This window comes from Cyclospora cayetanensis, unplaced genomic scaffold (genome assembly GCF_002999335.1).
Source record: "Cyclospora cayetanensis isolate NF1_C8 unplaced genomic scaffold, CcayRef3 CcayRef3_contig_191, whole genome shotgun sequence".
NCBI lineage: Eukaryota > Apicomplexa > Conoidasida > Eucoccidiorida > Eimeriidae > Cyclospora > Cyclospora cayetanensis.
Window position 1 is genome coordinate 33,789 of NW_020312138.1, and position 11,212 is coordinate 45,000.

General features: G+C 50.8%; 2 protein-coding genes across 2 annotated transcripts; one reads left to right on the forward strand and one right to left on the reverse strand.

The window, feature by feature from the left end:
* Nucleotides 1–2,977: 2,977 nt before the first annotated feature.
* LOC34617946 lies at nt 2,978–5,775 on the reverse strand. The gene is made up of 7 exons (XM_026337591.1): nt 5,712–5,775; nt 5,200–5,326; nt 4,607–4,743; nt 4,069–4,166; nt 3,797–3,868; nt 3,367–3,525; nt 2,978–3,016 (listed from the first exon to the last, which is right to left on the reverse strand). Exons 1-7 carry the CDS (start codon nt 5,773–5,775, stop codon nt 2,978–2,980), a joined length of 696 nt encoding a protein of 231 aa, XP_026193376.1.
* A 1,531-nt stretch (nt 5,776–7,306) lies between these two features.
* LOC113147344 (ER membrane protein complex subunit 3-like) lies at nt 7,307–10,473 on the forward strand. Its single transcript, XM_026337592.1, has 7 exons — nt 7,307–7,458; nt 8,023–8,210; nt 8,668–8,772; nt 8,933–9,032; nt 9,720–9,880; nt 10,015–10,094; nt 10,408–10,473. The coding sequence occupies exons 1-7, from the start codon at nt 7,307–7,309 to the stop codon at nt 10,471–10,473; spliced, it is 852 nt and encodes a 283-aa protein (XP_026193377.1).
* The last annotated feature ends 739 nt before the right edge of the window (nt 10,474–11,212 follow it).

Here is an 11,212-nt window from a genome sequence, read left to right on the forward strand (position 1 = left end):
GGAAAGCCGCAAGCGTCATGAGCTAGGCGCATGTAAGCACTTCATGTTACCCTTGTAATATCTAACCATCTATTCGCTTAGCATATTTTTGTAATGGCTTTTCGTGTGCGTTACTGTTTATTTCTTGTATAGAAGAGTTCCGGCTCTGTACGAAAAGCATCGATATTGTATGCCTGTGCTCTAGAACCCCCTTTGCTGTGCTCCAGCCTTTGGGAAGGGGGCTTTCCGTTTCCTTGATATGCCTTGCTTCTCTCCAATAAGCCTGGGTCCGGCGGAGCTAGCCCCCTTATTCGAGCTTCTTGGCATATACATGCGCTTGCATCATACGACTCAATCTCCCACAATGAAAGCAGTTGCGCTGTTGGGGACTGTATATTTCTGCTTAGAAGCGCGAGTTCTTTCTGGCCTTTTTTCTCACTCGCCTTAGAGGCTAGGTTCAGTTGAGACGACCCCGGCATCCACAAGTTCTAAATTCAACATTGGATCTCCCTTTCAACCCAAGACAAAGAAGTTGCCCTCATTTTCTCCTGAGGTCTGAAGTAGTCTACCATTTGTGAAGGCCCCAACGCTTGGCTGCCCAATTGCTGTGTTATTATCCATCCTGCAACCACCTGACGCAGCATTTGGGGATGACCCAATATGAACAAGTTACGAGGCCTCTGTTCATCTACGTTGTTGCTTTTGTAAAGAGAAGTTTCCTACACCTCGGTGTATCAATCCACTGATATATGACCATGCTCCAGAATTCTGAACTCATTCAAAGCTCGCACCCGAGCTGATGTCGTCATAATTCGATGGATCTAAGCTTGCGCGAAGGGTTCAACTGCAGCAATCCCCGCAGTCAGACGACATTCTCTACATAGGTAGAGCTCCAGTAGAGGTGCTTCTCCCTCAAATAAAATAGGTCAGAAGAAACACTCGGTTTTCGTTGATTTGCTAGGGAAAAGGAGCACTCGTTTCTGTTAATTTGTAGGTACAAAGCAAGGTACATCTCCTACTGCCCCGTAAACGTCCGTACGGCCGTCATACTTGCCTGGTCGGCACAATCTCAGCGATGCACATATAAATATTTGGTTGAAAGGGAAATCATGCCTTTATTCCAGGTGTGGAGCTACTAGGCTCACATCAGCTTACAGGCGGGCCTCTGCCGCCATGACAGGCGTTACGCCACTGTCTACTCTTTAACGCTGGAGAGCTTGTACCTCACAGTATGGTCAAGAAGCATATTACCGAGCTACGAAACACTCTGGTCAAAAGCAGGCGCTGTCTTACTCAAGCCTAACATCCCACTGCATCCACAGCCAGTGGATGCGAGTAATACAGCTCCATCGAACCATGCGGTGCTACCACCCTTTCCTCCCCACCTGATATCTGCTTGGGAAGACACTAAAATCCAGATTCAATACTAGCATGAGAAAAAGATATTGGAATTATATGAAACAGACTTTTTCTTTTCTCTGCCCACACCCCTCGTAACGGCAAGGCGCGAGGGGCGGCGGCAGCTAAAGTGCATGTAGCCACGAAGCACTCACAGCTAGTTGTACAGAGCACCTGGCGTACGCGCACACAGCATTGCGTCTTGCTGCATTGAGTCACAGTACAAGTGGGATATACAGACAGAGAAACCAAATAATCGATTCTCTACCGATTATTGACTACTGTGGCAAGTCAGTAGAGAGTGCCCAGGTGTAGCTAACCTTGCCACAGGAGGCTTCTCTCCGTATTCTCCTTAACTTCTGTGCATCTGATTATACGCGTTAGAATAGGCAGAACTCCATGCATCAGTGTCGAGGACAGTCGTAACTGATAGAAGTCGCCAAACGTGTCGCGCCCCCAACCACCGCTGATATGCTGCCTTTCTTGTTCACCAATGGGTGTCTATACAGAAGAGCGTTTGTGCATGTGTGGACATTAGAAGAAATGTCAGTGTCTTGTGTGGACGTAAAGAACGAGCTGTTACACGGGTGCGCCAAGAGTACACGGGGATGGTCGCGACGGCTGCTGCCGCCCTTTCATTTTGATACCGAACAAACTACTCGTGAGCTTTTCTTGACTGCTCCCTAGGGAGTGCCTTTAAACAGCGGAAAGCCGGGGCAAAGCACCTTCTTGACAGCGTGCTCAACAGTTTTCTTTACGACAGACCTACCTCCGAGCCAGTTCTCCAAAGCACGGAGAGGCATGCGCTGCGGTCCTAGCTGATACCCCTTGCACATGCCCCAGTACGTGCAGTACCAAGTGTTACACAATGAGCTACGAGCGTGACTGCTGGAGGCTGGCGGAGGAGGAGACTGCACGGCGTCAAATGTCTGCAAAAATTTGGAATGCGCGTGCTGCCCGCACCGCATCACAAGCCGTTTCTTCTCTAGCACCACGCTAATATCTAGCAAAGTCAAATTGCAGTGTCTGTACGACAGTTTTCACTGAGAAAGACGAGCTTATCAGGATGGTGGTGTGTAGGCATTGTTTTGTAGCAACACCAAGGGAAATGTGCTTTGCAGTTCGGTTGTCTGTTTAGAGTTTGTAGGCCGCTGTGCACACCCTTGAGACGAAAGCAATGCGTTCACCCCGTCTCCCGGATGTATTGCTTGTGATTAAGAACTGCCCCTGATCCTGCTACCCCTGCCCGTGCGTGTTGCTTGATAGATGAAATATGAGTGCAGAGGCGAGTGACCTGCCCCTTCTCCAAGCATCAGCATTACTCAGTGCCGCAGCGCTGTCTGTCCCTCCCTGAAATTCCCTCATTTCCTCTGCCCCTCCCTACGTCGACAGTTTCAAAGATCTCATGCAGAGCTGCGGTTGGATGCCATGTGCAGCGTGTCGTCAAGGCTGCAAGCCCGTGTCAGCTCATCACACACAGCATCTGCAACGGCGGCAGAAGCCTCTAAACGGCCAAACTGACCGCCCACCCATACGAGGCATCAACAGCAGACAAAACTCGGAATTCCTCAGCACCGTTGACCCCTCTCCCCCTCCCCGCTCAGATGAAGTCAGCCTCGTCATCGTCCTCCTCCTCTTCCTGAAGAAGACCACACAAACACTGCACCAAAAATACCATTTTCCCCGCAACGGGGATTGCGTCTCCCCCTATTCCCCTGCATCGGACGAAGCCGGGTGGCGGAACGGTCACTCACACCCCGTTGAGCATCAAAATGCATCTATATATATATATATATATATATATATATATATATATATACACGCATAATACGGACATATCTAAGCCCCCTTCCCCCGTGCGCTGCCGGCGCTTCGCCTCCTCCCTTCTTCCTTCGCTCTCTAACGGTGTATGTCTGTCCTTGTCACGTTATAGCCGCCGACATGTCTATCATGCAACAATGCTGCACGAGTGTGCAGCCAGGTTCACACCTCTGATTCTCCGCCATACACGACTTCGAGCTCATCCTTGTAGTTCCTGCACTGCGAGCCAATGTCGTTCGGCTTCTTCTTCTTCTCTGCCAACTGCCTCTCGGCTTTCGCCTTTTCCGTGACGGTGGCATTCAACTTTGCTTGCAGCGTCCGCAAATCCTGGGCAAACAAAAGAAACACCACAAAAAGGAGAGAACGCATCGACGTCGCCGCTGACAGGCCACCCAAGAGGTATTTCTCGCTAAAATCAGCCTCTCCAAAAGGCTCCATTCGGCAGTCTTCACGTTTCCTACGCGTTGGGGGTGCATGGAAAGAGACGAGCACGCATGCAAACTTTACAGCGTAAGCGCAGAACTGAGGGTAGGCTCTAGATCTGAGCGCTTCGCAACAACAACCCAACAAAAATGCTTCATTAATGCAGCACGCGCACCTTAAGATCCATCTTCGGACTGCATTCCTTCAGAAGCAGATCCAAAAGGCGCAGCCACGCGGGGCTTTTGGCCTAAACGCACGCCAGCAAACACAACCCCACCACTCCGATTCACCGCTTTTGTGCGGACGCAACTGCTGCCCCCCTTTTCCCTCTTTCCCACCCCCCATGAGGCCCCTTAGCACCGCCTCTTCGACCCCAGCAACACCCCCTTCTCTCTCACACCCGCCAAGCCTCCTACTCATGCTACGGGATTAATTCGGATAACGAACAGGACTATCCAGGATCTTCTTGGATAGTGACTCGACGAGTCGCTCGCAATCGCGAAACGTCTTCAGCTGTATAGAGTCCAGCGGATCGCTCGAGGTCACTGCAGCACGCCCGAAAGCGCAAAGTGCGACAAAGGGGGAGAGCAGCCACACAGAAAACAGCAGCAAAAGACATGAGACGCACAAAGCCTTTCCGCCACTGCATGCGCATACGCCTGTGCTGCAGGCTGGGCAGAACCGATGTTCTCAGACGCCCTACCCCTCCCTGCACTCGTCTACGCATTAGCCCTTTCGCATGTCACCGCACACACATACACATATACCTACATACACATACACATACACACCCTGTCACACGGCACATACATATGCATACACATACACATAGATACACATATACATGCATACATACACACATATAGATACACACCCTATCACACGGCACATACACATACACATGCATACAGAGCCCATATCCAAAGCAAGAACGGGGAAGCAAGAGAAGGTCGCGCAAGAGATAAGAAGCTGGATCAACGTTTACCGGAGAGTGCCTTTGCTGCCTTTGCTGCTAAAGCCGCCCGCTGCTCTAAATCAGCCTGCGCAGTCGGAGGCACATCTGGCCGCTCGCATCCGGCAAAAAGATCATCCATAAGGCGTTTTTCGTCCTTTTCCACAAGCCTGAAGGGAGGAGAAGATGCATATAGCCGTGCATTAAGCGTGATACGGGAGTGCAACCCGAACGCACCACCCCGTGTCGTCTCGAGAGAGAGAGGGAGAGAAACTGTGCGCGCACAGGTATCACTTTTGCAAGAACAGAAAGGGGACGAAGGGCAGGGGGAGAGGGAGGGAGGGGGAAGAAAAGGTTTCAAGGTTAAGAGAGTAGAGGAAGGGAAGGCCTGTTGCCTCCTTGAAGCGAGACACACGACCGACAAGGCTGAGTAGAGCGAAGGAGAAGGGTATGCTTGCACACGCATTAGAAGTAATGCAAGCGATCACGCATGGGATGCATGAACAGATGTGATGCAGTGACAGCTGTGTATTGAGCGGCAAGGGGTGGGTTGAATAAGCTCAAAGAATAAGAAAATGAGGCTGAAGGCACTGTCTTCACAAGGCATGTCAGGTGAGGAGCCATACTTCTGGCGTCTGAGCCTTTCTGCCATAGGGTCGTTCAGTATTTCATCTTCTGCGGCAAATCCGTGTGTTGAGACCATGCCCTTCTTAGTGGCAGCGCTCGTAGCAGCCTTCGGGGGAGGAGCAGCTGCTGCTGAGAAGAAAACACACGCGGCTCAAGAAGCGGGGGCAGTAGATAAAATATACGCATAATGGATGGAAATGGGGAGGCATGATATGCTCATGACAAGCAGGAGGCACGATTCTACGAGGATTGCACACACAGACACACATACAAATATCAGGAGAAGGGGGCCTTCCCCTTTTAAGAGGCGGCAATGCAGATGGCAAGGCAGCACGGAGAAAGTACAAAACAAGAAGAAGCAGAAATACAAGCAGCAGAGAGGCGAACGGCCAGAGAAAGAACGAAAGAATGACAGAGAAATAGAAAGCGGCGATGGTGGGGCTCTCCTAGGAAGAACCTCTACTTCATTGCGGAGGGAAATCGAATGTCTAGGATCTTCGTCTCATCTCACGTTCCTCGAGTTCGTCTAACAAATCTTCCCAATTCTCTGCGAGCGCTGAACAGGCGCCATACATGCATCAGCACACACGACAGGATGTGTTAGTCAAACACGGATTCGTAGAAGCGGCGCGTCAGTGTATGTATAGATACACACATATATATATATACGGATATGTACATTTATACACACAGCGGAGAGGCACTGTGGTCAGTGGCATCTGCAGGCAAAACAAGACGCCCAGTCCCAGACGGAGAAATCGCATTCACTGCATGCGCCACAGCGCCAGTATGCAGATCAGCAGAGGACAGAAGTACGCCATCGAGGGAGAAGGGTTGCACACCCATTCACATATACACATACGCACATACACACATACTGTGAGGAGAGCGAAACAGAAGCTAAGCTGGGGATGGAGGGAGGGAGAATCGTGCAAAGAACGCTATGCACAGAGAAGGGTACGAAGTAACGAGGTGCGTTGCTGCCTGTTGCAGGAGCTCCTTCTGCTTTTTCAGGGAGGGGTGGGGGACTGGAAGACAACTCAGTTCTAGAAGGAGGCAAGGCTGCGTATCTGGTTACGGCTGGCTGCTCCCGAGGTGGCACTCTCCATAGCGCTAGGCATAAACATCTGCTGGGGGTGCATTTCGGATGCCGTTGCTACGACATACCCATTTTCTTGTATGGATGGGAAGACTCCCTCACACGCGACCGTTGCGCCGAAGAGGCCCTTAGTCAGTTCTCTGCAGCGCGCGTTCGCTGAATTGCATGAAGTCCACGCGAAGAAATAAGAGAATCGAGACGTTATCAAACAAGGAAGATCGGAGAGGGGGATGCAGCGATAAACAAGGGGCACTGCGCCGACTTGTGCGGTTACGCCGCTGCCACGGAAGAACAGCGCCTAGGGCTTGCGGTTCTTGAGGCTATTTCGAGCTAAAAAATGGAGTTCAAGCTTCAGAAGGGCAGCCAATGCACATAATGGCTTTCTGCGCAGGAACTTGGGGAACATACATCATCCGCATACGGCAAACTCCACGCCCACGGGCTGAAGTCACACCAGCCTCTGCATGCATCATCTCACGTCTGCTGGTCGCCAGAGCTGCCGCAGGGAAGTGTTCTTTGAGGGATTCACCACTTCCTGTGGCAGAACAACCCAGAAAGTTGTCTACAGCAGTGGAAAATATGCTTCGTTGAATTTTCTAGCGGAGGAATGATGGCATGTCTGAGGTAGAACCGCTGCCCTCCATTTTTGCCATTGCGTCTGAACGAGCCGCAGCCACAGCCCGTAAAGATGGGTATATCTGCGCGTTGGTCGCATGTTAGAGGCGGCGCATAAAGAGCGATTTTGTGTTTTTCTTTCCTCCGGTGTTTCCACGCATCAGCAACAGATCTGCGAGGCTGCTGCAAGCGTCCACAACCCTTTGCCGTAACCGTGTGCGTGAGCCTCCTGTTATACTGTGCACCTGCCTGTGTGGAGGGTTCCATTGATACACGCCAAATCTGGCCGTTTCCGCATATTGCATGAATGTATTTTCTCGTCCTTTCTGCATCCTCCTGGCCGTCGCATCGCCCCTCTCTCCGTCTGCAAGTGTGCACTCCCAATATCCGCCATGGAGCTCCTTGTGCTGGATTCCATGATTGGCACTTGGGTGCTGCTGCCCATCGTCCTCCTGGTACTGCTCTGCTCTCTGCTGAGACAGAAACTGATGGACACCTCGCCAAAGACTGATACGCAGCCAGACATGCAGCAGCAATTCGTTTCGTAAGCACTTTGCTGACTCCCCCTTTTCTCGCATCCTCCCTTGTGCGTGAATGCCGACACGTGGCCTTCTGAATGCGCTGTCTGTGCATCCATCCAGTCCCCCTCTTCTCCGTTTCATTGCCTCTCCTTGCACCTCTACTTTGGCTCGACCCCCGCTTGCTCAGGGGGTCCTCCTCCTGCCTCTTGGCTGCCGCTTTCATTTTCGTCGGCGTGTTGGCACATCGGAAGGCGGTTTCTTTCGCGTATATTTTTAGAATACTATGGCCGATCGCATCCGCCTTAGCACCACGGGGCTTTTCTGCATGCCGTTATTTAGGGGCACCTGTTTTGTTTCTTCAGTCTCACATTCAGCCGTTCCCTCTCTCACTTTCTTGTGCCCCCGCACTTGCTCGCACCCTTTCTGTAGCGTCCTTCCCCCAATTTTAGCGACGATTCTGGCTCCGTTCCCGCATGCTCCTGCTTGTAGCCTGCTGTATCCTCGCTTTGTGCATCGATGAGCTGCGCCTCCCGTCATGGCGTCGCTACGTCTGCCACCGTTTTCCTCTGCGTTACACTTGCATGCAGGTCGGTAATTCTGCGCTCGCAGCTGCTGCGCGGGCCGGGTTTGTGGCTTTTCGCTCCTAGAAGCTTCTTTTGTCGTCAGCAGCTGCTTCTTGGATCTCGGGGAGGGCAACACCACCAGCAGCAAGGCCTCCTGTGGCTCGCTCCAGAAGCTTCCGCCGTGCGGAGTCTCGAGAATTTTGCGAAACAAGGTCAGTCTCAGCACATTTTTTAAAACGCGCCTACACGAGGGGAAAGGGAGGGGGTGCACCTGAGACATGCGTGCGCCTGCGGTGTCTTTCCTATGGCGACTTTGCTCTGCGTGTGTAAATTTTCGAGAGGTGTCTGAGTAAAGAAGGACTGGATGGGTAGAAAATTAGGCAACCGGGGGGGGAGGGGGGAGCAGGCCTGAGAGTTGTACGGGGTGCTCTTGGCATATGGGAACCAGACTTGCAACAAGGCACGATTTTTAAGAGCAGAGAAACGGAAAGCGCTTACGGGATGCAGACAGAGAGTTTCTTTTTATGTTGGCAAATGCTCTTTGTGTTGTTCGGGCTTGCGTATGTGTATGTGTTAGTGTGAGTATATGTATGTATAAGTGTGAATATGTGTGAGTAGAAGTGTGAGTACGTGGGCATGCCGCTGCATGTATGCGTGTATGTGTCTCAGACCCCTCAGTCGCCTTCTCGGCGATGAAGTCACAGCTGGCGTTCATCATATTACAGGGTGGAATGGCGTATTTGATTAACACATTTTTCTCTGGCTTTGTTGTTGGTCCGTGAGCGCACTTGGTCGCTTGACCTTAACGTGCCTCACAACGCCCTTTCGCATGCTCCCTGTCTCACGCTTTGGCAGCCTGCTGCTGTAAGCGTCGTGTCGAGGTTTGCATATTTGTGCAGTAAAGTTGTGTGTGCAAGTATCTTCTTCTCTGCAGCCAAAACGCCGATCAGTTTGCCATACCGATTCAAGGCGATGCTACAGAGGGGGGTCGATGTACCCTTGTTGCAAGTAAACTATGTTTCGTCTCTCTCCTGGTAAGGTGGATCCTCTGTAGCTGCTTCTAGATTCATGAAAAAGAAGCTTCCTGTCGTCCTTCTGCCGGCTGACGCTGCAAAAGTGGCCCTTCTTGTGCAATACTTAGACACGAAAAGGAGCTGCTTCTCTGCCTGAGACACCAAAACTCGAGACTCCTATTAATTGATCATCCTCAGGAGGGGAGGCGCCTGTGGAGGATGCTGCGTGTGTGCTACTGAGTATCGCCAATCGAATGCATACACAAGACATGCGCCCATCCCCAGCACGTTTCTACACGAAAACGTGTTCCTATATTTTCTGTGCATATGTATGTACATTATTGTCGTTTTCGGCTTAATCTGTACTTTTACAACGCGCATGAGACTTGAGTCATCCCTGTCTGCGCTTTTAGTTTTATAACTGCTGGCATTCAGTCTTGCGGCTAACGAGATGCAGTTGCTCTGCAAGCTGGAAAAGTCCATTAGTTACGAGGTCTTTGGATTTAGACGAAGATACGTATAGCTCTTTGTGCATCTGTATGTATGAGCTCTGAGCACTCTCCAGCGATATGTATGTCTAGGCGGATGTGTTTATGCTTAGAAGCTGTATACATGTATGTGCTTGTATACAAATTATGAACTGAAAGTATGTGCATGAACGCACGTGAACACTTCTGCAGCTATTTCTAATGTACCGGTTTCTCACAGGTACTTCTTGGTCATGTTGAGCATTGGCGGTCTATTCTTTCTGCTAAATTCTATTTTTACCTCGTCTTCTTCGTTTTCTGCCGGGGGATCTGAAGGAGACGCGTTTCAGGATAATGCGAACGCTGCTCTCACTGCCGCTCTAGGGATGCCTCCAGGAGGACGTGCGTATTTTCCCATGGGTGTATCTACCGCGGTTGCTCTTCAGCTCACCGTTTGCTCGTTGCTAGCTGCCTCCGTTTGCTGTTGTGCCGGCCATGTATGTTTGTGCGCTGTGCTTGCGATTTTTGCGCTGCAGCAGCCGCTCTAATGCCGGGCATGGGAGGTCCAGAACCTAAGAAGCTCTTTAAACAGGAGCGCGATTCCCTTCAAGTAGCTGTACGTTGCTGCTTCTGTTGAATTGATGAGCTTATTTGTGTATTGCTGTGAGACTTCTCGGTTCTTCGTCTCGTAGATTAGTTCACAACCGAATATTCAAGGCATGCCCGTGCATTTTCTTGAACATGCACGCGGGCCGGCCGGTTGCCAGAGTGAGTGAAATGATTAACGGGGACACTCTTGCTGCTTGATAAATGCAATCGATGGATGCGTACACATTCATTTATGTAAATCCGGGCACGGCAGGCCTTTGTTACTCTGGAAACGCGGAATAACGTGTTTTTCGCTGCTTCTTGTGCTCTTCCTTGTGCAGCAACCGACAGACGCGATCTTCCAGATGCCTAAACGCCTCTTGCAAGAATGGAATTTAAGTTGCTAAAGAGAGAGACCCTACAATTAACCTGAGTTTGTGTATGTGCGACTCCCCTTTTCTCTCCCTCTGCATATTATGCTCACCGCCTGCATCAAATCGCTACTTTTTTGGCGCTCACAGAGAAATCCAAAATCGATTTCATTATTTTGATTCTTTTGTTAGAAAATGTCAAAAACATGCAGCAAATTGAGAAAACTTGCAGTGTTCTAGCAGAAATCGACAGTGTAACGCAATCGGCGGTGCTCTGCCACCCGCGCGAAGGTGGGGGTGACTCAGTGCGCGCGATGACATAGTTGTAGGGGGGAAATAACGCTGTAAAAAAAGAGATATTGAAGCGGTCAATGATCTAAAGCAGCATTCAAAGGGGAAAAGAAAAGATCAACGAGTGGATCACAGGACCTCCCGCCGGAGCGGTGGACTGCCACCGCGCTTTATTTGTATGAGAAAGCAGCGCAATGAAAGTACACTGGAAACCATTTGCATCAAACTATTAAACAAATGGGATGTGTGTGGTGAAGATTTGGATAACCAACTGCAAATGTGCAGTGGATATCGTATGCCTGCCATGGTCCAAACCACGCAGCCGCGACGTCGGCGCCCGTACATCCGCGGCCGGGGTGTGCTCCTTCTACAGCTTTCCCTCTGAAGAAGACCTTCCCTTCAGTTGTCACGTAATTATCAAGCAAGTTGAAAACTTGATCGATCATCAGAGACAGATATCGCGACTTCCGTGCGTGGTCACCTC